The following is a 27,989-nucleotide window of genomic DNA, read 5'->3' as shown; positions in this document are numbered from 1 at the left end:
ATGCTCAAATAAGTTTGAATTTCAGGTAAATAATACATAATTGTAGAGTGTAAGTATGTCCCATGTGGTATCTATTTGCTAAACCCTAAGAGATTTGGCCCCACAGCCTCTCTTACCTCATCTCCTGCTGCCCTCTCCCCTGCTAACCTTTACGCAGCCACGTTGGCCTCCTTGCTGTTCCTCACATGCAGACTCCTGTTTCAGGGCCTCAGGACTGGTCATTTCTTCTGCCCACAACACTCTTCTCTCCGGTATGTCTTTGACTAACTCACCCACCTTTAAGTTTTTGCTCAAATCTCACCTTCTCAATGTGGCTTAACTTATTTACCTTATTTAATTCTATCACTTGTCCCTTCCCTTTTGTGGACACTTTTAATCACTCTTCCCCATTTCCCCTCTTTTCTTTTTTTTTTTGTGTATTTTTAGAGAGAAGGGAAGGGAGGGAGAAGGGAAGGGAGAGAAACCTCAATATGTGGTTGCCTCTCACGTGGCCCCCATTGGGGACCTGTCCTGCAACCCAGGCATGTGCCCTGACTGGGACTCAAACCAATGACACTTTGGTTCGCAGGCCAGCACTCTATCCACTGAGCCACACCAGCCAGGACTCCCTTCTTTTTCCTACAGTACTTAGCACCTCCTAACAGACTGAATATAGCCATATCAATGTTGTTAAATCAAATTAGACCGCAAGAATAAGGTAAAGACATAAAAATGATGGTGCACAAAAATTCCTGCCTGCTAAACAGCATAGAAGAAAGAAATGTCCTTTTACCCAGGAGCTTACTATGTTTATCATTTATTGCATGTCCACAGGCAGATATATCTGTCTCTGTTCTTCACCAATGGTCTAAATAGTTTAGAATGGTATGTGGTATGTGGTTGGCATTAAATAAAATATTGATTCAATGCCTTAAGGATATTTCACTAGCAAAATGTCCTGCTAAGATGGCTGCAATCAAGAACAGATAATAACAAGTGTTGGTGATAATGTGGATAAATTAGAATCCTCATACACTACTGGTGGGAATGTAACATAGTACAGCTACTTTGGAAAACAGTTTAGCAGGTCCTCAAAAGATTAAATATAGAATTACCAGATGACCCAACAATTTCTCTCTCTCTCTCTCTCTCTCTCTCATACACACACACACACACACACACACACACACACACACACATGTCCATATAAAAGCTTAGACATAAATTGCTCATGGCAGCATTATTCATAATAGCCAAATAGTAGAAACAATCCAGATGTTCATTACCTGATGAAAGGATAAACAAAATATCCATACATGCTATTGAAATATGCTACAACGTGAACCTTTAAAACATCATAGTAAGTGAAAGAAGCAAGTCACAGAAAACCACATAGCATATGATTCCATTTTTATGAACTGTCCAGAACAGGCAAATCTATAGAGGCAGACAGTAGATCAGAGGTTGCCTTGGGCTGAGGAGGATAAAAGGTAATGGGAAGGGGAACAGTGGTAGCTAAAGGGTATAACATTTCTTTTGGAGACAACAAAAATGTTCTAAAATTGATTGTGCTGATAGATGCTTAACTCTGAATATACTAAAAACCATTGAATCGTATACTTAAATGGATGAGTTGTAAGGTATATAAATTATATCTCAACAGAGCTATTACTCTAAAAAAAAGAGAGAGAGAGAGAGAAATGTTGAAGCAGATCTTCTCAGAATTCAATTCAAACATTTATCTCTCTGTTGCAAGGTACATATGGCTATAAAAACAATGTGTGCACTATCAATTAATTCATAATATGGTAGAGGAAACAGACAACAGACATTCTGAAGTGGTATAAACTGCCAATGAAACATAGGGAAAGGCAAAATCGATTCTCACTAGGTACATTTTAAACTGTTTCAAAGAGGTGTAAAGCTCTGAATGTCTGGCCTTGAAATGTGACTATTGCAAGTGGAAAAGAGAGGAATGGTAATAAAAGATATTTAATTTTTATTTAGCACATACTTATGCTGACAATAATTCCAACAATCCAATCTGACCTTTTAACATGTGAGGAAACAGATTCAGAGGGATTCAATTAATTGCTCAAGTAAACACTTCCGGTTAGTGGAAAAGTCAGCCAGTATTTAAATAAAAACATTTCTGACGCCAAAGCCATGTTCCTTTGCCATCTGGGCAGAGGAAATGGCATGGCAAAGCTAGAGATGAAAGGAGATGACCTGTTTGGGGAGCGTCAACTCCTCTGTGGTCAGAAGGGAACTTTCGGAAATGAAGATGAAACAGTACATTTGGCACAAACCATAATAAGCTTTAAACACAAAGCTAAGGAGCCTGCCTTTTGTTCTGAAGGTTTTGAGCAGACACTCCATATTCCACGCTGGGCTTTCAGGAACGTCCGGTGGCAGGATTTACAGAGGAAGACTGCCGGAGAAGAGGCTGAGTGTGGGGGTCGAGGGAGTAGGGCAGCGAGGGGAAATGGGAAAGAGGGGAACTGGTTCTCTCATTTTCACTGGGTCTTGCTCGCTAAGCTTTGTTATCTGTTCTTCAACCATCATTACGTTGATTTCTCCATATTTATCCCCAGTACTAACCTTTCTTCTCAACTTCACTTTCTATTTCCAGCTGCCTCCTGGATAAATACTCTTGGATAGCTTATGGGCATGTCAAACTGAACTCATCAAAAATGTGTTTCTTTAGCCCTTTCTATTTACCTCTGTTAATGAAGGCTCTGCCAACCAAGGAACTTGAAGTGATTCTCAGACTCATGCTCTGACAATCCACTTCTGGAAATCTCTGCCTTTCTCACCATCCTCCAAACATACTGAATCCTTTGACAGCTCTATGCTTTCATCGAGTCTCTTTCCTGCCTTCTAGGTACACGTTCTTCAAGACCCAGCTCAACTGCTGCCACCATGCTGACTCCCACAGAGACAACCAGTTAGGTGATCCTTTCTGTGTCCAAAATACTCTGAAATGAAAATTTGTCAATTTCTATCTTAGGCTCTACTACTTTATTGTCTGGTGTATTTTTGTATTACCAGCACCTGGTATAGCAGCTGGTAAACCGTAGGCATTCAACTAAAGTTGACAAGATAATTGAATAAATCAAGAGAGACTGAAGAGGAACTTGGAATGAATTTTAGCACGGTGTGATGTACAATTAGAGGCATACATTTATGAGAAATCAAGAATGACTGCATTTTCTGACTTAACAGAGTTTAAGGTAATATCACTAAAGCAAAAGAAAAAACAAAAGAGGTTTTGGAGGGAGGATACTTTTGATTTGGGGTGTGTTGATTTTAAGATGCCTACCAAACAACCAAGTTAGAATGTTAGTCAGGAAGCTGGAACTTCCGGAGAGTTCAAGATGTAAATAGACTAGTTCAAGGAGAAATGACATAAAATTAAATAGATGACCAAGGCAGGATAAATGGAAGCATACAAGGAGCTTTCTGTGCTTGATACCAACTTTTCAGAAAAAATAAGACTGTATGAGCACTTTGTTGTGTTTCCCAAGCCGCGCAACTAAGTAAGGGCACACACCCACCCAGCATCCAGGACCCTGCCCTGTCCTGTGCCTTATTTTCCCCCATAGCTTTTGTCATCATCTGACATTCTACATGTGTTGGCAAGTAAGTTCCATTAATGGCAGTGTTTTTTGTCTATTTGCCTGTTTTTGTTCACTGCAATATCCTGGCACATAGTAGATGCTCAATGAGTAACTTGAGCAAGTAAGTGAATGAATGACTTTAATGTGTAAGTACAGATAGCAAGGGACTAATATAATGAGAGAAAAACATGGGTGCCCTCTCTCACACTATAGCCTTTATCTCCTAATAAATCATCTAGAAAGATCTTTAATTCTGGAAACCTGACTGTCCTTACAATAGGAATTCTGACTTATGATTAAATTCTTTCTCCATTTTGTTATTTTGTCACCCCTGGTCCTTTCCCCTGAATTTTCAGCCTCTAGTAATTAAAAATTAATAATTATTGTGGGTGCCAGCACCAATCTGTTTCCTATGTTTACTGCTTCAGCTCTGTCATCTGCTAATTATCACCCCATCACAGCTGCCTTCTGGATCACTAGCAATTGCTTTCTGAGTCATACCTCTCAAACATCTGGTCATTGCCTTCAAGGCTAGAAAAGTCCCTTCTGCTCTCATCACCTGTCACAGTAGCTACCACCTCTGGTACTACGCTTGGTGTGTGTCACTTGGTGCACTGCTGAAGCCAATTCTCTCCTACGGTGGACATTCTCTCTTCTTTTATTTGCATGATATCCCTCTTTGGATCACAGCTTAACATGTGACTCTTCCCAGAACCATTTGTAGATTGATTACAACTATTTTATAGTACAACCCCCAAATATCCCAAATGCGTGGGTCATTCCTGTAATGAAGTTCATGTAATATATATGGTATATGTTAAATCTTACATGTGGCAAGCAATTCCAGGAATGAATGCATATCCAGATATATGTTAGCATAACACTTATCACATGTTTGTGTTGAAGGGGAGGTCCGTTCATGGCAGGGAATAGAGACCCCTTATGTTACAGGGATTAGCAGCTAAAAGTGCCTGGTACCACTTTTTAATATTTAAAAATGTTTCTATTTTACTGTAAATGTTCACACTAAATTTGTTCTACTTTACAACATTTTATTTGTACTAATATAAAAATACAATGTAAGTTTACTCTTAGGTTAAATTATCTAAATGAACATGCAAATTTTTTGAATAAATATGAGGCTTCTGGAAAACAGACCCTGTAGCCACCTCTCCGGGGCTCTCGGGGCCCCTGCCTCCCTGCGGGCCTGTGCACCCCACAGAAACGATACGCTGCGAGCAGCAAAACCTGGAATAACTCAGAGTTAGTGCACCCAGATATGTTTGCCTGCAGTATATATCGATTTAGTGGTTCCTTGTTTCATCTCTCTTTTATAGGTTATAAGATACATTGGTATAGAGACATTAATTCAGAGCTAATTGGATAGTCAGTCATTAAGAAAATGTTTATGAATGATCCCTAATACATGCTATGGAAGCATTAAAATGAATAAGACATGGGTCTGGGTCTCTTAAAAAAGAGAAATTAACATGTATTCAGATCTTACTCTCAGCTAAGCACTAAGCTAGGAATTCTGATTCAAGTGATCTCATTTATACTCACCACAACCCCTAAACATGGCATTATAGTCCCCATTTTCCAGATAAGGAAATAGTAGTTCAAGGTGAAAGGAGACTTGCCCAATATCACGTAGTCAGGATGTGGAAGCGGTACAGACCTATGTCCATTTGATTATAAAGTTCACTAACTTTCTACAATATGACAATGAATAGCATCCACATCCAACAAAAGAGATAAGGCAACAAAAATACACACAGTACCACACAGCTAAGGGTGATACGAGGGATTTAGGAACAGACATGTTTGCTTCCGGTTAGTGAGATCAGAGAAGTCTTCATGGAATAATGGCGTTAGATCTGGGCCTCAGAATGAAGGCAGAAGTTCAACCACTTAGGGGCTTGGGCCTTCCAAACAGAAACACCATAACTGAGAGCACATGGAGAGTTACAGATGAGCCACACAGTCAGACTATACCTTGAGCCATAAATGGGTACCCAGGTGGGCAAAAAAAGAAGGAGCCCAATCATGGGGCACCTTACATGCCAGGAAAATTAAGAGTTTTAGAGTTATATGCGGTGCTCTTGGTAGCCTTTTGAGTAAGGAAATGATGACTTCAAAGTAGAAAAATTAGTCTGGCAGCACTGAGCCAGCCATTTGGGGGTGAGCCAGGGTGAACCTCAGAAAACCAAGGCATGGCCAAGGGAATCTGTAGAGAGCAGTGAGTCTGTGAAAAAGATTCCTTAACACATGGTTACTAGTGCACCTCGAAAAAGAAAAAAGGAAAAAACAGATGCTAAAAATGAGAAGTCCGCAGTTCAGACAACTGAAGGTATAACGGGATAGCATTCACTGCAATGTGGAAGTCAGGGCAAGTCGCTGGGTCAGAGGGAGGAGATGGAAAGGCAAGATGCACTGGTGCTTGTATTCGGTGAAGTTGGCTGCCAGGGAGTCATACCTCCCTGTCAGTCAACAAACTGAAGACAAAAGACAGAAGAAAAGCCCAGAGAGAGGCTGGAGCTGTGGTTGTATATTTGGCAATAATATGCATCAAGCAGTGTTAAAGAGGAAGGCCGAGAGAAGCAACCAGGAGTCCATGGTAAAATCCGAACCTCTTATCTAGGGGCTGGGAGGAAAACTAAGACCTCGTGGTGGAACCAGAGAACATGCAATTCAAGGTAGGAGGAAAGGTCAGCAGGAAATTAATGACGAGATTCAAGAAAAACATTTCAATTTGGTGATGAAGGTTATTGGGAGGTTTTAAGAAATGTATAGGTTACAGGCTTTTTAATAACTATGAAAAGCTTACAGGAACAGGAATGGTGGTTAAGTGATGGCCTTACTATGTTTGTGTTTTGTTGTTAGAATATGGGAAACAGGATCGTGTCTTACTATGAGGCTTACATCCTACTGCTACAGATACATTCTTCCCAAATACCCATTGTGCGGAAGTAGTGTGCTGACATAATAGTTATGATCATGAAGAAAAGGGCTCGGAGGAAGCAGTGCAAAAGTAAGACCCTGAGACATACAGACAGATTTTCAAGGGCAGCATCTTTTTTCCTCTGTGGGACTCATCCTTCAGTACAATAGTTCACATCCTCTAATCCCCAAATCATCATACGGCACCTTCCTTGGCTCCGTCTTGATCTTGCTTTCCTCCATCTAACCTAGACATATAAAGAGAAGACCCTTCTTTCTTCCTCAGGATGGAAGAGGCGGGGAAAGGCAGAAGAGGAAGAGGAAGGGGGGAAGGCAGGGGGTGTGAGAGGGAGAGGGAGGGAGGGAGGAAAGGATGGGCAGGGGGGGGAAAGATGGAGGAGGCAGGGGAGGGGAGAGAGGGAGAGTAAAAGCAGAGAGAAACCAGCACAGTTCAGAATTGAAAGCATAGTGTCAGTCAGTGAGTAAAAGTTCAAGCTGTGGGAAAATCACCTATACATTCAAAATCTAACAAAATAAAAAAAATCATTTTGTTATTTAATCAGTGTTACTGCAATGAAAAATTTGTTTGCCAGTTGATAGAACCTTTTGGCATTTTGCAACATGTTCTAAAGTCAAAGAATTAAGTAAATTGCAGAAATAATGACAAGATATCTTTCAGATGTAATTCTTCTATTTATGGAACAGAGGGTCCCAGTCCAATGCTCAGACACATAATCTGAATTCTGTCCAGGTTTCACTTTGACATAATTTTCCCAAAGCATGAAAAATAAACATCATTCTAGCCCCTCCTGGGCAGTTTCATCTATTATTTTAGAATTTTGAGAACACTTACCACAGATGAAGCAGGTTGTCTTTAGAATTTCTTCTTTCTTCTGTTTTTCACTTCTGAGATCAGCAAAAGTATCAATGATGACACCAAAAATCAAGTTAAGAACAATAATGATGACAATGAAATAAAAAAGAAGGTCATATACCACTCGGGCAGCAAACAAGGGCTCCTGAAATAAAAATTCAAAAAATATATATATATACATACATATATACATACATACACATTTTCAAGGCATGGTGATTTTGCATATTGCCTAGCAAAGGGGATATATTTCATTAATATTTGCTAAACTAATATAAACAGTATTCCAAGTTGGAAAAATAAGATCCACTTTCTACCTTCATTTTCTTTCAATGTAATGAGAAAAGTTTCATAGCCTCCCCCGAGAACCCTTTCTATTCTCCAGGACTTATACTCCCCCTACTCCCACCCCACAGCGGAGAGGCTGACTTTTTATTATAAACCACTTTGTCACCCTGCTAAATGCATTTTGGTGCGGTAGGTTGCATCCCAGAAGTTGCACGAAAGGTATACAAATATCAATTCCAGAAGTCAATGATTAGGGAGTTGTGGAGGATCTAATAATTCATCAGTTTCTGGAGTAGGTTTTGTTCTTGGCCTCATAGGGTCAAGTACATACAGCTCAAGCTATTCCGACTTGGTGAACAGTATTAAAGTACACATTAGAGGTCGCGGAATCCAGCTACGTCACAGATGAGGAAACATTAGATGAATCGGCAACATGATACAGCTAGCCTGCTGGAGAACTGAGATTTTTTTTCAAGCTCCCAGCCTGGTGCCCGAGATTTTGCAGCTAATGAGAAAATTTTCAGCCTTGCCACTTGAGGATATGAAATCTTGTTAGAATTTGTTAAATTTTATTTTCATTGTGGATGAATAGTGAAGTCTACTCATATTCACAGGCAAAGGGTAACTCTTCATGCCTGAGAAACCTGATAGACAAGAGGCAGTATAGTTTCTGTTATTTACATAACACTCAACTCCTCTACAACGTTTGTAATCATGATTTTGTTGCTGTAATATAACACACAGTTCAAACTTGGAACAATTTCCTAACCCCACTAACAACATAGATTTTTAGTATATTAGTGATCTCTATGTAATCCTAGCATACAATTAATTGGGTTTAATGGCTACCATTATACTTTCAAAGCAAATGACACAAGATAGTACCCTGAAAACAAAAAACCATATTGTAAATATCATTGAGAGGCTTAAAAAAATTATATGCTTCTTGAAAAAATACTTTTCCTCCAGCTTACGTCTTTCGACGGCCTTCTCAGCACATCTCCCACACCACCGCCATTCCTGAGGCCCTGGTTCAGGACGGTGACGATGCACATAAGGAGAGTGTCACATGTCCTTTCAATTCCATCTTCATATTCTTCATCAGCTATAAAAACACACAAATTAAACAATGCAACGAAGTCATGGTTTGTTTCCTGTTCATTTTTTAACTTTATGTTTAATATTGACACTATTACAGATGTCCCCATTTCCCCCGCTTTGCCTACATCCACCCAGCCCTCACCCCTCCTTCCCTCTGGCCATCACCACACTGTCGTCTGTGTCCATGGGTTATGCATAGATGTTCTTGGGCTGATCCTTTCCCCCTCTTTCATCCAGTTTCCTCCTCCCCTGCCCCTCTGAGAACTGCCGGTCTGTCCCATGTATCCATACCTCTGTTTCTATTTGTATGTCAGTTTATTTTTTTCAGTAGATTATACATACAAGTGAGATCATGGGGTATTTGTCCTTCACTGACTAGCTTATTTCACTTAGCATAATAATTTCCAAGTCCATCCATTCTGGGAATATATCCTAAGAATCCCAAAACACCAGTTTGAAAGAACATAAGCACCCTTGTATTCACAGCAGCGTTATTTACAATTGCCAAGATCTGGAAACAGCCAAGTGCCCATCACTAGATGAGTAGATAAAACAGCTGTGGTTCGTTTATACATTGGAATAACATGTGTTCATAAAAAAGAAGGCACTCTTATCTTTTGCAAACTTGTGTTTTTAAAGTAAACTGTTACCTACTTCCAAAGATCCATTTTTTCATAATTGTGCCATGACACAAATTTTTGAAGTCACATAACACCTATTTTATATGTAGCAGCCCACAACTGACAGAGCAATAAAGCCACTGAAATACTTGTTTCTTCCATCAGTGGAAAACGACAGAACAAGAAGGACAAACTCTAAGAAATCTAATATTCATTGAGCATTGTTGTGTTGCGGGGAGAGGAGATAGTGGCACGGCCTCCTGAACACACAGTCCGCTCACGCAGGAAGCAGAAGTACAGCGGGGGAAAGAGTGCACGAGGAAGCAAGGCGGGCCTGGCTTCGAATTCTACTCTGCTCCAGTACTGGGACTTGGACAAGTTCCTTAACCTCAATGGCCTCTTCTGTAAAATGGGAGGTTTGTTTAGGATTGAACCCTTCCAAGCATTATATTTAAGATATAGAAAACACTGCAGTCAGATTGGCATACACATTGTAGATGCTTAAAAATCAGGGCAGATATTGTTTCATTAATTTGCTTAAGGTCTAAGTTTTCTGAATGACCAATGTGGACCTATGGGTAAGAAACACAATGTGTCTATGTGAACAATTTATTTTATGCAAATGTACTTATATGGCCATCTTTAGGGGAAAACGGGGAGAAAGAAAAAAGATACAACATGATGGAACAATTCCCACTCTTATTTTGCGGAACGGTAAATTCACCACACTTGGTAATAATTTACCGGTCATTTAAAATAGTACAGAAAAATCAAACTAAATTAGACCTGCAAACAGGATTTCCTCATATTGATAAGTGAGCAGACATGTATTTTTCTTGTTACAAAGTTAAAGCAGCACTGTGGCACTGAACTGTGGTACGGCGTGGCCGCTGCCTGCCTGTCGAGATATGAACACGGTAACAACAACCAACAAAGGAAAAAAAAAAAGAATCAGCCTGATTATGTCTACATGATCCATGACCAACACTCTGTTTGGTACTTTGTTCCAAAAGACTGATTTTCCTCCTGTGAACTGACTTTATTGTAATATCACTTGGATGAGGGATCCCCGTCTTTTCACTTTATTCCGAGCTATTTCTCTTTCAAACATGCACCTCGAGAGAAGGGCTGGAGCCAGAGACGTGCAGGCACCAAGGGCAGCATCCGAGGTCTCAGCCGTCTGCGCGGGGCCCCTTACCTTGGAGGTGAGCCGCGAGGCGCGATTCTGATTCAGAAAGCAGAAGAAATGAAACTGCTTTTGGAGGAAGGAGAAATGGGGAGGAGGAAGGGCTGGTGGTGGCAGCAGTCAGAGCAGCAGAAGGCACAGGCAGGCAGAGAAAGCAGTGAGAAAGCTCAGTCTGCAAAGTGCCAGTTAGGTCCCGGACACCTGGTGCTGGGCTCTAGTGTGAAGAAAAACAGCTAGAAATGTGTAAGAGAGTTAAAGGAACCTTTAAAGAGAAATGTGGTTTTCCAGTAATGAGGTCAGATGGAATATGTCTCTATGTTACTTTGCCACAATTAGCCTTTCAGTCAAAGCCATCTTATAACTACTAGCCGGACCTGAATTCGTTTATTTAATCAGCAATATCACACACGTGTTTATTAAACGCTTATTACTCAGTGCCTAGAAGCTACAGGAAACTGTTCCCATCTCGCCCCAAGAATTTAGATATAAGGTTGTTTGTTCTTTAACAGGTGAGCTAGTAAAATCCACACACAATTCATGTGATTTGCCATTGTGAAATAAAATAAATTGGTTGCAAACATACAATGAGAGAATTGACTTTTTGCATGGCATATAAACAGAGGGAGAATGCCAAGGGCAGGTTAATGCCAGCAATAGTCCAGTTAACATGCCCCTTAATAACTAGTGTATAGGCATGCCCATTTTATATAGTAGCCCCTGTGAGCTTGGTAAATAAGATTCTCTCTTTGTGAGATGGATCCACTCAAAATATGTTAAGCCAAGTTCCCATGCCTTCACGCTGAAAGCCAGGCCCTGAGTCATGGCAAATTCACCTAAGTAAATGCCACCTTCTGGAGACCTACCTATCTAACCAGCTGGCCTGTCCCAGCCAGACCTGCCTCATTTCACTACATCAGGAGCCCTGGGCTAGGTGCTAGGAATACAGGTGGGAAGATGGAAGTGTGGACTGCCCTAGAGAACTTCTGTTCCCCTAGGGAACATAGGTCAGCAGATGAAGAAAGGCAGCGCCATATTCCAAGGTCCTGCAGAGGCAGGAAGGATGTGTATCTCATGGCCTGGGTCGTCAGGGACCAGCATCCTGAAGGAGGTGGCACCTGAGTTGAATGTCGAAGGAGAGGTATGTTTGGCCAGTAAAATCAGTGAAGCACAACATCCCAGGCAGATGGAATGGGACGAGTAAAGGCAGAGCAGGCATGAAGGCACGTAGGGTGTCTGGGGAACGGCAGGTGAACTGGAAGGACCGGGCCTGCAGTGCAGGCAGACGAGTGTAGGGGCTGTGAGAGGAGAAGCAGGCAGAGGTCAGATTAGGAGAAACCCAAACACCAAGATGAAGAGTTGAAACTTGACCCCGGAAGCTGGGGAGAGCCGCGGGAAAACTTTCGATAGGGGCAAGGTGGGTTACTATCCAGTTGGTGAAATAGTATGAGATAGAACACGTATTGCAGGTCTTTGAATAATGTCATTTTGTTGAACACTGTTTCATTATAACATTGATGAGATGCCGTAATAACTTAACTCACATCAATTAGCTTATGATAAAAGTGGTTTCATTTTATGTCGTTTCCAAGACCCTCTCAATAAAGACAAATTAACATATGGTAAAAGCCACAGAAGTAGTGAAAGGACATTAGAATAAAGAGAGAAACTTTTAGTACCATGGTAATTAGAGGGCAATCCCTCTAATTAATGTAGACTCCAAGTTTTCTTTGAATGGACTAAGACAGGAGTAGAGAGGAATTCCACATGGCATAGGCAGAGAGCCCCAGACGTACAAAAAAAATTATTTGCTGCTCTGATGAACAGCAAATAAACAGCATGTAGAGGAGTGGAAGATAAAGCTAGAAACTCTCTGTGAAGTTTTAATGAGTTTTGGTATTATTTGGCAGGCGGCGGACCATGGTAGAAACCTTTAGTTGGGGAAGAGAAGGAAACATTCAAAGCAGTGATTTCTGACAAGTAGTCTAGAGGGACTATCGTGGGCGAACTGAAGAGGAGAGAACGAGCAGAGGTGGAGAGACCATTTAGGAGGCAGTTGCAATAATTCAGGCATGATGCGCTCTGAGCCTCTACAGGGTAATGATGGGGAACGGAAAGGATGAACGAACGGGAGCTGACGGGACTCTAGGCACGAGGGAGATGGCGGCGTTAAATGTCACACTGAAGCTTCCAGCCGGAGGTGACTTAGGAAAGGGTGATTCCATTAGGTCATAGAAATAGACAATTCAGAAGGAGGAACTAGATAAAGGGTGTTTTGATGAAGACAAGGAAAGAATCTCAGATGATTCTCAAGCTTATGTGTAAGAAGAGAAAACATTTTAAAAAGCTAGAGAAGACAAAAGAGCTGGGATCCCAAATGAAGGAAGAAAATAATTTAAAGATGGAGAAGATATCAAAAAAATGTCCCAATTACAGAAGGGCCAAGAGGAATGAGAAGCAAGGAAACATTGCCGGATTCAACAATTAGGTCATAGGAGACCATAGGAAGATGGTAAATTGTGAAAGAGAAGATGGTTGATGCAGACATCGAAGGAGTGAGTGGAGCCAAACACGTTCCAGGGAAATTTGTAACTGAAAGGAAGGAGAATGATAGCATATTAGTTTTGGGGGAATAGAGAGTGCAGAGGAAGGTTCAATTAGGACCTAAGAGGAAGAGGGGGAACAGGGGGTAGCAAGGAGAAGATTGCAGATGTAAGGAAGATGGATTCGCTCACGGTGGCAAGGGAGAAACGATGAAAACAGACGCCATGACGAAAGCACTGAATGAGCATGGTTGTTTACACGCAAAAGGAAAGAATTAGTAGAAATGGACTTTTAATGTGGAGACATTTAAAAGGAACTAAATAGATACATGTAAAGAACGTAGAACACTGTTTGGAACATAGGGTGTAATAAATTCTAGGTAGCATAATTATCTTTATTACTAAAAAATGGCTGTTAAATCTTAGGCAAAGTTATAGCTTTCACAATCAACTTGAACAAAATGAGATCAAGTTATTCTCATATTCAATTGAGTATTAGTAAAATAAAGTGTTTTTCTTAATTCATAATATTAATAAAATGTTTCATATGAAGAAAGGAACAAATATACATCCTATTGGCTTTGAAATATTTCCTTCCTATCTAGCACTTATAGAGGTGCTAGTATGGCCAACATGTCAATAATGCTGAAGTTGAGAAACTCTGTTTTATGACAAAGTTTTCTTCAAAACAAATACCGGACACGTTTGAATAAGCATGCTATTTTTTTCTGCTTTAATAATTACATTATTCATTTTGATGGCTTATTAGAAAGCAACAGGTCATCAGTGAGATATACTTAAAATTTTCAGTTTGTTGTCTTGTTTTTTGGCCTATGTTCCCTGCACTGTACTTTACATCCCTGGGATTGTTTTATGACTATGTAACTACCAATTTGCACTTCACAATCCTTCATCTTTCTCACCCACCTCCACACCCCCTCCCATTTGGCAACCATCAGTTTGTTCTCTGAATCTATGAGTCTGTTTCTGTTTTGTTTGTTCATTTATTTTGTTCTTTTTTCATTTAATTTTTTATAATTTGTTATTTTTCAATTAAACTTGAAACACAATATTATGTTTCAAATGTACAATGCAGTGATTAGACACCATATAACCTATCAAGTAATCTTCTCGATAAATCCAGCGCCCATTGGACACCACATATAGTTACCACAATATTAACTGTATTACCCATGCTGTACTTTACATCCCCATGAACAATCTGCAACTACCAATTTGTACTTCTTTTTTTAAATCTTCACCAAAGAATATGTTTATTGATTTTAGAGAGAGAGGAAGGGAGAGAGGGACAGAAACATTGATATGAGAGAGAAACGTTGATCAGCTGCCTCCTATATGCACCCCGAATGGGAATTCAACCTGCAACCTAGATATGTGCCCTGACAAAGGATCAAACCTGTAACCTTTGGTGTATGGGAAGACGCTCCAACCAACTTAGCCACCTGGCCAGGGCCAATTTGTACTTCTTAATCTCTGTATCTACCTCATCTACCCCTCCAACCCCCCGCCCATCTGGCAACTGTCAAAATGTTCTCTGTATCCGTGAGTGTGCCACTGTCCTGCTTGTTTGTTTATTTTGGTTTTTTTAAAGGTTAAATTGTTGAGATATATGTATTTATTGTCATTTTATTACTCATATACATATTTTTAGTCTTTATCCAAGGACATTTTTTCATTGCCTTTAGAGAGGAATGGGGGAGAGAGAGGGAGGGGGGGAATGGGGGGAGAGAAAGAGAGAGAAATGTGAGAAACATCCATTAGTTGCCTCCCACATGTGCCCCAGCCGAGGATCAAACCCACAATCCAGGCAAGTGCCCTGAATGGGAATTGAACCTGCAACCCTTCAGTGTCTGGGATGATGCTCCAACCAATCCAACCAGCTAAGCCACACTGGCCAGGGCTATTATTCATACATATATATATATATATGAATATATATTCACATATATGTACATATATATATGCATATGTGTATATATTCATATATATGAATAATATTTTTTTTCTTAAAGAAGATCATTTAACATTTTATGTAATACTGGTTTGGTGGTAATGAACTCTGTAGTTTTTCCTTATCTGGGAAGTTCTTTCCTTCAATTCTAAATGCTAGCTTTGCTGGGTAGAGTAGTCTTGGTTGTACATCCTAGCTTTTCATCACTTTGAATGTTTCTTGGTGAGTCCTTCTGGCCTGCAAAGTTTCTGTTGAGAAATCAGCTGACAGCCTTATGGGAGCTCCCTTGTAGGTATAACTGCTTTTCTCTTGCTGCTTTTAAGATTCTCTCTTTGTCTTTAACCTTTGACATTGTAATTATGATGTGTCTTGATGTGGGCCTCTTTGGGTTCATCTTGCTTGGGACTCTCTGTGCTTGCCCCAAACACAGGTTAGGGAAGTTTTTCCTTGTCTATTTCCTTCACCAGCTTAGAGAAGCTTTTTGTCATTATTTTTTCACATAGGTTTTCAATTCCTTGCTCGCTCTCTTCTCCTTATAACACCCCTTTGATGTGGATATTTAAAAACTTGATGTTGTCCCAGAGCCTTCTTAAACTACCCTCATTTTTTAGGTTCTTTTTTCTGTTCTGATTGAATGTTTTGTTTGTTAGTCTTGAACTTCAATTATAATCAAGTCATTATGGAAATGCTGATTTTAAGAAATTTTAACTAGGGAAAAAGCAATTAAAAATGCCGGGCACTCAGGAGGAAGCCAAAATGCAGAGTGGCATTAAGGCTGATCAGTTTCTGTTATTCATCAATCGTTTTTGTTAAAGTAAAATACCAAAACATATTAAATTTGAATTCCTCATGCGTGTTAGACATCTGTGAACTTCCTTCCTTTTCTTTACATTCAAATGACTTTTTTTACTTAGAAAATTGTGACTTTTTTTACTCATATACATGACTTTTTTGTAAATTGCCTCAGCAGGCCTTACTTTTCTAGAAAATCAGATTTTTTGGTTTATTTTGTAAGTGAATGGTTTTGTCTAGTAAGTCAGGGAGGTCTGCAGCACATGAAATAAAAAGTCTTGTTTTTTTCAGCCACAGTTGGTTGCCAGTTACTGTGCTGCCGCTGGGACAGTGACCCTGCCAGCATCTGCTGGAGCTTCCTCGGGACCTGGCCGCTCGGCCGGCCGCCCAAGTGCCACGAGGCTTGTTATTATGCGGCTGTGTATGTCTCGGCCTTTGTAATGCAGCCCCGCTGTCCACACAGTGACAAACCGGGCCCATCACAAATGCACACTAGGGTTTGCAAATTAAAATTCAATCCTGGTCTTAGACAAAGAGAAGTTATTTTTAAATTTAAGTGAAACATGCTGCACAGCAAACACCAGGTTCTAGCTTTTGCTCTACTTTTGTAGTTAAATACATGTGGCCAAAATATAAAGGGGGACAAGGACTACAAGATTAAATCCATGGAATTTTCAATCAGATGAATTTTATGAGTTACCATGCCAAATGTAAAAAGGGCACAGAAGGAAAAAGTGGACCGATGCACTTTAACTCTGATTGAGGAATGATCCCTGATTGCAAAAAGCTATTGCCACCATCTCTGGCCCCCAAAGACATCTCTGTCACACCTCCAGGGCCGCAACTCCTCCACTCTTCTTTCCTCCCTACTGCGGAAGCTTTTTCTGAAAGGGCTTACCTGCCTCTCCTCACCATTCCCATCTCAGGCGGAGCCGGAAGAAAGTGGAGATTTGCCCCAGAGTGATACACCTGGGAGATTGTCCTCATTTAGCCATAGAGAAAAGAGAAGTTACGTTCTTCGAGTAATATTTTAGGTAAGTAAGAGGCTGTAAAGGTTTTGATGAGATGCCATTTATGAATTTGTATTCAGAGTTACAAACTAATATCCAAACAGACCATGTACTAGAACAGAGTTTCTCAGCCTCAACACTATTGACATTTTGGACGGGATAATTCTTTGCTGTGGGGGCTGTCCTGTGCATTGTGGGATGGTTAGCAGCATCCCTGGCCTCTACTCACTAGATGCTAGTGGTGCTCCTCCCTGATTTTTGACAAGCAAACAAGTCTTAAGACGTTGCCAAATATCCCTGGGACAGTGAGGGGAAAGGCACCAACTCCAGCTGATAAATACATAATAGAGAATATTTAAGAAATTGCCTTTAGAACACAATATGCATAAAGAAAATCTATCCGAGCATTCTCAGGGAAAGGAAATATGATGGGCAGAATTTTAACAACCTCTAACTTTGGGGTAGGGAAGAAATAATTTATAGAGATTAATCCTTTAATTAGGAGGCAATAAAACTCAGAAGGCTGGAGTGCAGGCTTTGGAATCTAACAGCTAGGTTGATTTACTAGCCATGTGATCTTACTTAGGGTCCTGCAGTGTTTTACCTATAATATGAGGATAATTAGTCACACTCATTTATCCTCAGGGTCTGCACATGCTGTTTTCCCTTGTGACAAGGATGCGCTTCTCCCTCTTGGCCTGACTCCTTCTCATCCTTCATGACTCAGTTTAAATAATCCCTCCTCAGAAAAGACTTTCTGCCTGATCTCTCTATAACCAGCCTCTCTTGCGACTACCTATTATAGAACCGCTGGTAAGACTCACCATATGTTATAACTTTTTATGCGTCTGCCACTATTTTATAAGTTCCAAAAGGGCCAGGATCCGTATCTGCTTACTCAACACTGTGTCCTGAATACCTAGCCTGGTGGCTGGTCCACAGTACAAGCTCAACAAATATCAATATATGAATGAGTGAATGAATAAATGAACACATAAGGTTTTTAAAATTATTAATATCATCATCATCAAATGATGTGCTACGTAGACAACTAATTTCCTGTTTTACAAAAATATTGACTTCATTTTTTTCAATGTTATGATTAGAATGTCCCTATTAGTAATAGTGTATGAAACAATTACAATAGAATGTCTGGTTGAACATCAATAATGTCTGGGGACTGCAGAAGGCGGGGCAGCCACAACCTGGGCTAAGTTTATAGCATGTATGATCTGGAAGATCTCCCCCTGGGAGATGGGGCTCTGGCAGTCACCTGACTGAGCCTCAGGAGCTTCCAGCTCCTGGGCTGAGGGCAGGCATCGCTAGCTCACCTGCGGTGCAGGGCTCCCTGGGTCAGCCATCTTTCAGGCAGGAGGCACGCTAGCTTTGTTGTTGGTTCACTGGCCAAGAAATGTTCTGTTCTTAAAAATCAAACCATAGTTAAAGTACAGCTTCTTTAAAATAAAGGAAATAATTTAAAAGTAATATTTGAGCAAGGCAGGAAGAGGGTTACTATATATGTTGGGACCATGCTGTTAAAATATTTGTGCTAACAAGAAAGTAACTTTGTAAACATATTCTTTTTCATATTTTGTTAAAGAGAAAAATGTTGAGTAGAAAAGAAGTACTGGGGACAACAAATTGAAGTCCCAGGTACCCAAAAGATCCTGAGTTATTTAATTTTATCTAGCTATTTAATTTCACCCAGCTACTATGTCGAAGTTTTCAGAGTTGCTCTCTGTGATTTTTAAAAGAAATAATGGATAATGATAACAGCAGAGAAGTATCTGCAGATCTAAATTTGAGATTGTGACAGATATTGCTAAGCGACTGGCAAATGAGCTTGATGCCGGTCCCCAAGACAACACACTGAAGTGGATCATCAAAGTGACAATGTGGAAGGAGTCAAGATCAAGAGAAGCCCGTATGGGTTCAAACTAACCTCCAATTGGGGATATGGAAGACATTATATATCTGGGCTTTGGCAAGGAGGCTTTGAGAAGGAGCATAATAATTTTTTTTTAAATGGAGAACCATGGGCTAAGTAATAATAGTTTATTTAAGACAAATTTTCATGTGGTGAAGAACTGCACAAAACATGATTATGTCTATGTGAAGGCATGTTTCTAGTAGCAAGCTAAAGATCTCTGTTGTGTCCTGTGCAACATTTCTAGCACAAACTGGTTTTGTGGACCATGTACAGTTTCCACTGTATATTTTTCTTTAAGGAAAAAAAAACTTCAAAAAATGTTACAACCATTCTTAGCCTGAGGGTGACAAGTCAGATCTCCCCATGAGCCATAGTTTGCCAATCTCTATTGGAGAGCTGATCAAACTTGAGGATGACACAAGAGAGAATAAATATATTGTTTAACAAAATCAGGATCCATAAAAGTATCGTGACACCTTAGAACTGGCACCTGAAATGTAGAGATCAGCTGGTCAAAAAACTCCTAATTGATTCATAGGACAAACTAGAATGGCCCTTGGATTACGGTTGGCAGAAATAAATGAAATAAATGAATGGTTTCAATCTTGAAATCCCAAACTCCCAGATGGATGAGTGCAGGATGGGCATTTATGGCTGGACAGCTGAACCAGTGAAGGGTGGTGTAGCCAAAAGTCAGCCACACAGGAATCAAGAGACAGTGTGATTGCAAATTCCACCATCCAGAATAAGACACCGCCACTCATCTTCTCACCCTAGCATGTGACATCACAAGTCAACGCTATGATACGTGAGGAAGGCTGAAGACATTGGAGATGAAACTGGAGGATGCACGTAACCAGGAATGCAGACACTGCAGAGCTCAGTAAGCTACACAAGCAGAGAAGGAGCTGGTCCGTTGTTTGGAAGCCTTGACTGGGTACCCAGGGCGTAGGGGAGGAAGAAATTCTTGGTGGCAACTACTCCCAGTGCCTACAGTGGCTGGGACATTGGAATGAAATGTATTCGTGCGTTTTTTCTCCCTTTGGGTCATGAAGCATGAAACACTGAGTCAGTAGAAGGGACTCCCTGTGTTTTCCCCAAGCAAGGGTTCGTCTCAAAGAAAAAGGCAACTCGGGTATGGAGGCCTATCCTTTATGGCCAGCTGATGTGCTCCCTCATGGAAGTGGGGGAATCCATCCTTACACTGTGCTTAACTCTTTCTTCCTTTATCTTCCCTGAATCCAATTTTGTCTTTATTAAGATAATACAGACTAAACCCACTCCGTGTGTGTGTGTGTGTGTATGTGTGTGTATTTCTTTAACTATTTAAAGACATATGCTCCCTAAATTGTTGCTGCTTCTGGCAACAGATCACTAATTTCTTCTAAAGCTCATTAAATTTCACACATGCCATAGTTTCCCAACAATTGAGAGCAATTAGAGTTTTAAAATTATGTTTATATGCATGTTTCCATGTGCTCCTGTGGAAGCAGGGAAAGTATCGCATCCTCTCTGTCTCTTCCTCCCTCCTTCCCTCTCTGGGCAGGCCCCCTGAATAAAGCCCAGGGAATTTGCATAACATGTCTAAGACAGACAGCTAGAAAGTGGCAAGCTCAGGATTAGAACCAAGATTTTTTAATTCTGAGCACGTGCATTTCCAGATTCTTTGTTAAAGGACATATAGTGAGAAGGGTCTTGCTTAGTGTGGTATGGGTTTGCCATATGGTAGTAGGATTGTTAACAGCATGTACCACAGGGTAAGTGTGAATAGATTCCCATGGGGAAAAAAAAAGATTCTCATGAACAGAAATAATATAAGGAACAGGATGAGGATACAAAGTAGCAGATTTGAGAACCCTTTCCCTAGTTTGGAACTTCTTGGTTCTTTTACCCTCCATTCTTCTATTTCAAACCACCATGAAATTGCAACTCTGTGAGAGGCGATAACATTTATCACATAAACATAACTGCAGAAGCATCAAGTTTATACTGTTCTGGAGTCATTTTTACTGACCTGTATTTGAAGCTGGTGTCGTGGGTGGGCAGTTTTCCTTGTCACATGTTCCCATCATTGAAGTGAAAGTCATAGTAGGAACGTCATTACTTCCTGAGAACAAAGTAGAATATGGTATAGAGACAAATATGCAAATAACAAGAAATGAACACGCAATTACAAAGGCATGTAAATAAAAGACACTACGACTCTGGCTTTAGCTGTGTTCCTCAACTCTTAGTTTGAAAGGCTGCAGAGTTTTGCCATTGGAGCAATTTTATAAATAGAGAATAGGTTCATTGGCCAATTCACTTTTATACTTTTAATTTTATTTTTAAATTCACTGATGTTAGAGAAAGAGGGAGGCAAGGAGAGAGAGAGACAGAGATAGAGAGACAGAGAGGCAGACAGAGAGAGAGAAACATCAATTTGTTGTTCCACTTATTTATGTTTTCATTGATATTTCTTATAGGTACCCTGACCAGGGACAGAACCCATAACCTTGGCATATCAGGACAACACTCTTAACGAACTGTACTACCCGGCCAGGGCCTTTTATACTTTTTTAAAGTGGCTGATAAAGTATTGATAATATTTTAGACATTGCTACACCACCATGTATAACAATGTTTCCATGGCCAAGGCATTTAGGGCTTGGACTTGGAACACCAGAAACACATTCCTCCCAAAGCAGCTGGTGCTCCCTGAGCTCTCAGCCATGGGCGGGTCCCTGTGGCTGAGGCGGGACTGCAGGCGGGGGTGTCCTAAGGGAACAGGGTGTAAAATGTCTCAAGGAAGCAAGAACCTTCCACCAGATCCCTGCTCAGGTTCTTTCTTTTCTTCCTTTGTCCCCAAGGGTTCATCTGCCTGCTGGCTCAACAGTTATTTCCTTGGCTCAGAAGGAAACAGAAAATAGTAATGTCCCTATCTATGTGAAAAAAGTTTTATAAAAATATTTTTTGTTGTTAGTAACAAATATAAAGTGAAGAGCTTCCTTTCTCTCAAACCTATTTTTTTTTCCACACTGAGCCATTAAGTCCACCAGATAGAGGGAGAGAGTCCATTTTCACATACCAAAAGTTGAAGAAATATTCAAGTGTGTTTCCAAGCAACGCCACAGCTAGGTTACCCTGACTCTTGGATGACCCGAGGGTGGAAGTGGCAAGTGGGAGCCGGAGTTAGGGCGCGGCGGGGCGGGGGGCGCGGGGAGGAGACGGCCCGGGCTGTGGGTTGCCCGTCAGAACTGGAGTCCACTGCAGGAAGAAGGGAGGCCACACATTTGACCTCCATCTGCCCCTGCCCCCTGACTTGGGCAAGATTGGGGGAAAGGTAGAGCGGGTTCCAGGCTGCCAGAGAGGGAGAGAGGTGGGGCGTCTGAGTGTGCTCTGGTAGCCATTCCCCCGCTTACCGAAGGTTTGCTGACTCCATGGCAGGCTCTGAGGGCCTGGACTCAAGGCCGTGGAGAACCGACAATCAATGAGGGAACACAGAGAAGTGCAGACATCATTTCTATTAACTGGAGGAAGTGAAGTACAGATAAAGTCATGGTGTGCATTAGGAGAAGGAGAGGTAAATTCTAGAAAAACAAAAGAAGAAAGCTTTTGGGAGAAGAATCCATCTAAAGGAGACATGGGATTTACACATAGGGAGACGAGGTGGGGGGAAAAGGGGCAATTCCAGGTGTGATTTGTGTGCCAAAAGGCACAGAGACCAGCAAAGGCTCAGAGAGGACAGCAGAGCACCCTGAGCTTCCACGCTAATGATTCTAAACCAAGCATCCCACAGCCGGCACCCGTCTCTGGGAGGCGCTGGAGCCAGTGAGACAGAACAAGCGCTGCGGTCAGACGGAACGACTGGGGCGGGCAGAGGGGAGGCCGGCGGGCGCGGGGGCGGGGGGAGCCACCCGGGAGGTTCCTGCAATATTCCAGATCAGAGGGAGTGAGGGCGAGAAACAGGAGGGCAGCCCCGAGGATGCAGAAGGAGGGACACGTGTGAGAGACACTGTCACCTGTGCTTGTCAACAGAACCTTCCCTCCAACTCCTCAGGCTTTTCTAAGACAAGGATCCCCCCACCTTGCCCCCCTCCCACCCCTGTTTTCAGGTGGAGGCTCCATCTCCTTGTCTATCAGGAAGCAGATTCTACCTGTCCCAGAGGTAGGATCTGACTTCCAATAAACTCCCAGTGCCATTTGCAACTTCTCCAACCCCCCACGCCCATCTGCCCCTGCAACGCTCCGGCCACCCGGCCCGAGAACTCTCAGCCTTCCCTCTCTCCCTGTTCCCGTTCTCATTATGAATTCCCATTCACTGAAGAGCTGCGTGCTTATGCATTCCAAACTGCACTTGTTACTTAGGTGTGGCGTCCTCAATTACTCTCACTCAATCTTGGGAGTAAAGTGTTCAATACTTGAAGCGATAAACTTTATGCCCTGAATCAATGGACATTAATATATGGCATTGAGGTAAATTACAAATATGATGAAAGGATGAGTGATTTTTCCAGGGCATGGTATTACATTCACTCTCAGTTTACGAAACAGAAACTCTTCATCTATGAAGTATCAAGAGTTTAACTTTGTTAGCTGTTCTCATATGCTAGATTCATAGTATGTAATGCTTTCTCTTATTTAACAGCTTTTTATATAAATATGAATACATTTAGTAAAAATCTTAACATTTTAGGTCTAGTGTTGCCTATTTTGGAAGCAAAAAAGGAAGATATTTTTATATTCCTAAGGAAGATATTTATATTTCCAGTATAACAATATTAACTTCCTTTATAAATAACACAATTAAAAATATTTACTATCAGATTCAGATCCATAACCACTGGACACATTTGAATTTAGGAATTACAATGCTTTGGCTTCAGACTCACACTGTACTTATTAACTCAGTGTGATCCTACCTCATAAACAATTAAAACTCAAAGAGTTTTGAGAACATGTAGTTTATGATTTACAGATAGTTTAGTAAAAGGGAATTCGAGGGTATTTATATATATGATCTTTCCCTCCAATTATTTATACCTGTAAAATTCTGGAAAAAAGTAACATTTAAAGAACAAGAAACTCAGTAACACAAAATATTTCATGTTCCTGAAAACAAGAAATAATACTTAGGTATGAAATTCAGTCTCAAGTTTAATATCTTGCAATCTATGTATACGATCTCTATATTTTGTGTTTTGATCACTTAGACTTAATAAAAGATCTAAATGTCATTTAATTATCCCATATTCTAAGAAAGATGCTACCAAATGTCATTAGTTTAATAATCAAGAAATGTTTGTTAAAGGCAAGAAAGAATATGCTTTATAAGGCACCCCTAATTAAAGCAGACCTTTAAACCTAATGGCTTGAGGAGAGAGTGAGTCACCTTGCGGTTTCCATTCCCTACAATCTATCAGCAGCAAAGTCACCCACAGAAATTAGCAGCAAAGTGCAGACCTATGCTTTCTTCTCAGCAAAGTAGGAGAGGAAGAAAAAGAGTAAAAAAGAAATTTAACCAAAACAGCAAAAGGCAGGAGAGTGGTAAAAAGAAACCTGTAGAAAGCATAATAATTCAAAATTCAAAATCAAGATGGAAAGAGTAAGCCCTCATACGGCAACCATCACAGTGAGTGTAAATGGATAACGTCTAACCGGTCTGCCAACAAAAATAAATTTTGTACACAAATTGTGATGGCCACATACATACTGATGGACTGAGCTCCTTAATGAAAATACTTTTGAGTATTTTGTGTATGCTTATTTCTTTACATGGTGGTTTCAAGTAAAAAATTTATCGTTTTCAATTATTTAAGTATAATATGATGTACTGTGAGCAAATACGTGTAAAATAATGGTTGTAAATGATGCTGTATATTCTTGGGAGAGAGGGAAAAAATATGAGGAAAGCAACAAAGCTGTTATCCTGCACTGAAGTTTGTTGACTGTCTTCTGGAATATAGTTGTCATTGAAACTTTCTTACTGAGACTGAGATTAGATGATGTTGCTTGTATAAGGATTTTCCTATACACACTGACAGCTAATATACAGCCTAAAAGTATTTCACAGTCGTGAGCTCTTAGAGAACCAGGACATGTTTTCAAAGGAATGAAAGAAAACATTTCCTCCATTACTGTTTATCTGTAATCCTCCTAACAAGCTACCCACAAATCATATCTGCTATCAGAGAAAGCTCATTTAGCAGTAATAGCAATACCTGTAATGGGAGTTCTGTTTTTCAGCCTATCCACTTCCATAGTAAAGTCATCCTTCAGAAAAAGGAACCCAATAATGGAAAACAGGTAGACAAGGATGAGAGCTAGGACTGCAGTTAGAATAATGGAGCGGCCATTCCGTGTGACACTTTTTATGACATTGAGCAGCGTCTCTTCTCTGTACACCAAATCAAAAAGCTACAAAAAAAAAAAAAAAGAAACAAACAAACACACATACACACACACACAAAATGCAAAGGAGCAAAAGATGAATAAATATAAAGGTCATTACAAATACAAATGGAAGTCATTTTAGTTTATCTGTGAAAAAATAACAACCTAAATAATACCTTTAAAATGAACCAAAATATATATTGCTATCCAGTTAAAATGTATTAATAAACTGTTTTTTAATAATGAGAACTCTAACACTGCATATAATATGTATCTGCTGGTTTTCTAACCAACATAACTGCAATTATATATGAAAATAGTATAGCTTCAAATTCAAATTTCAAAAAACTACAATGTTATACTTAACCCACTTAGCTACTTATTCCCTATTTTTAGTCTCACTGATATTCTGCAGTTGCTTCTGGAATATGTAAAATGGCTAAAGTGAGAATGCTGAATTAGGTTCATTTAAGTGATGAGCAATTGACAGGCTCATTAAATGTATTGTTTAATCAAGTGTTTAGAGGCAAAATTATGAAAATAATTTTATGAGCCTGTTGCAATAGAAAAGGCATGAAATTTTAAAATATTTGATAAATGAAAGCATCTTTCCTTAGTAAAGGGGTATAATGAGGGCAAAACATATTACTTTACTATATACTTTTGGAAACAGTATAAACAAAAATATAATACACAATTTTGCTAGTTCACTTCCTCTTATGGTTTATTCTCCATTATGCATTTAGTAGTAGGAAAATCTAGGCACTAGTCAAGAACCTAGATATGTATTTGCTTTCTGTAGTCAACACGGAAAACGATTTTTTTTTTTGCTATGTAAAAAGCTGAAATTATACATTAGCAAGAATATGTTTTAGTATCAAAAGCTGATTAAAAGCAATAATTTAACATTCACTTTAAAAAGTCATAAATACCTGTTTAGAAATGAGTATTTTTAAAATTGGAATAATTGGGGTTTGTCTTTCACTATCTGTGACTAGATAAAAATTATTCCAATATTGAAATTATTCAATAATTCTAGCAGTGACTAGAATTTCTCAACTGGTTGAAACAATCAATTATGAGTGTCATACACCCTCTCAGAAACCCCAGGGTCTTGTACTCTGTTTTTCTGAGTACTGAAGGTTATACAATTACATTTCAATCTAACAGTAGCCTTGCAAATAATTGCTTTAAAGTCATTAGATTGCTTGCTCAACTTAGGAACTGTCATAAAAAAATACATGTTTAACTATTTTGCTATCTGTCTTCTGGAGGGAGCAGCAAACTCTAGCAATAACGTCAACATTTTTCAGTACAGACAAATTAATTAATGGAAATTCAACCCCCAAATTATCAATGCACTGACTTATTTAAGCATTTAGTTGACATAAGGAGATTTTTCTTAACTTTAACTCTCTCGTGGCTTAAAGAAAAGGTCTAACAATAGGCTGTAGGTCGTTTCTGGATAATTTCTGGAAATTTATAGCTTTCAGAAGCTCACGGGATGCTTGCAAAAATTGTATATTCCCAGGCCCCATTCTATCCTCATGAAATCAGAACCTTCAGAGCACAGAAGGTGTTGACATTGGCCAGGCTGATGGTTCTTTCTGTTTATTTCTAAAAGGAAAATCTAGGGTGTTTTTTAAATATTTTCAATACAGGATTGACATTGTGGACAAGCCCGGGAATGCATACTCATATAATTTTTAAGTATAAAATATTTTTAAAAACATGTTTAAACTGAATTTTCTTATTATGTCCATTACAATTTCCTTCTAGCACTCTAAACATCAATAGGACTATTTCCTTTCCATAACCAGCCCAGTGAAAACAAATTAGCATGAGTATTGTGATATTTAAAAGATAAAAGACAAGAGGAAAATTTTTTTAAAAAGATTAAGTAACATAAATTAAAGTACCATTACTATTAATAACTCATATAATCATTCAAATACACATTTATTTTGTCAAATACCTTTACTTTTTACATACATCATTTCAGGTTATCTTTTTAATGGCTTTTGATAATACTAGTCTCCCATACTATCTTTATCTGCATTCTGTCTGCATATACATATAACAAAGGCAGAATTCATATCCTTTGCAATTCCAGGAAAAGAGAAGAGGCTGAATAAAGACCCCACTTATGTGACTTGGACCTGAATTAAAATCCTGGCGCTCTCTATCCGTTTTATAGACAAGAAGGTTGAAGCACATATCACAGTCAGGTTGAAGTGCTGGGTATAATAGTCTTTATACACGGTCAGCAAACATAGATTTACAGGAGTGAGTATGCAAAACATAGAGTTTATTCTTGTATTATTATTTATCAATTATTGTATTATTTTCCACACAAACAACTGTAAATCTACTTTCTCCCAGTCCTGTATTTCAAAGGCAGATTTTTAAAAATTAAATTTTCCAGGTGAGTCTGAACAGAGAGGGAATTCATTTGGACCCCTGAAACAAACAAACAAACAAACAAACAATTTCCTTTTGATTGGTGAATGATCTAATTAACTGCCTGGAAGATAATTTTAAATCTAAACGTATGTAACAGATCCACTCTTCACTGTGGCTCTTCCAAGTGTTTATGAGTAAATGAAAAAGTAGCTTTTTTTCAGTCTTCATACATGGGCGTGCTCGATAACACAGTGGGAGCAGGAGGCAAGCAAACTGGGCCAGCTACAACGCTTTTAGATCTTCCCCTTGTCTTCGGGAATCATTTTACTGGGTACTGTTTTCTACGGCATGTCAGCTCTGGG

General features: G+C 39.8%; 1 protein-coding gene across 1 annotated transcript in view; it reads right to left on the bottom strand.

Annotated features, from left to right (window-relative positions):
* The window catches only part of ITPR2 (inositol 1,4,5-trisphosphate receptor type 2), a 434,318-nt gene that overhangs the window by 44,365 nt on the left and 361,964 nt on the right, over positions 1 to 27,989 (bottom strand). The window contains exons 51-54 of the mRNA XM_054591314.1: positions 25,053 to 25,248; positions 20,867 to 20,959; positions 8,676 to 8,806; positions 7,393 to 7,558 (exon numbers count right to left, since the gene is read on the bottom strand). Coding sequence (XP_054447289.1) covers positions 7,393 to 7,558; positions 8,676 to 8,806; positions 20,867 to 20,959; positions 25,053 to 25,248 — 586 coding nt within the window. The remainder of the gene's footprint in view (positions 1 to 7,392; positions 7,559 to 8,675; positions 8,807 to 20,866; positions 20,960 to 25,052; positions 25,249 to 27,989) is intronic.

The sequence above is a fragment of the Pteronotus mesoamericanus genome, unplaced genomic scaffold (genome assembly GCF_021234165.1).
Source record: "Pteronotus mesoamericanus isolate MK-2021 breed Mesoamerican mustached bat unplaced genomic scaffold, CSHL_Meso_final scaffold_21, whole genome shotgun sequence".
NCBI classification, from domain to species: Eukaryota; Metazoa; Chordata; class Mammalia; order Chiroptera; family Mormoopidae; genus Pteronotus; species Pteronotus mesoamericanus.
Note: the sequence above shows the minus strand (reverse complement) of the source record. Positions and strands in the feature narration are given on the sequence as shown.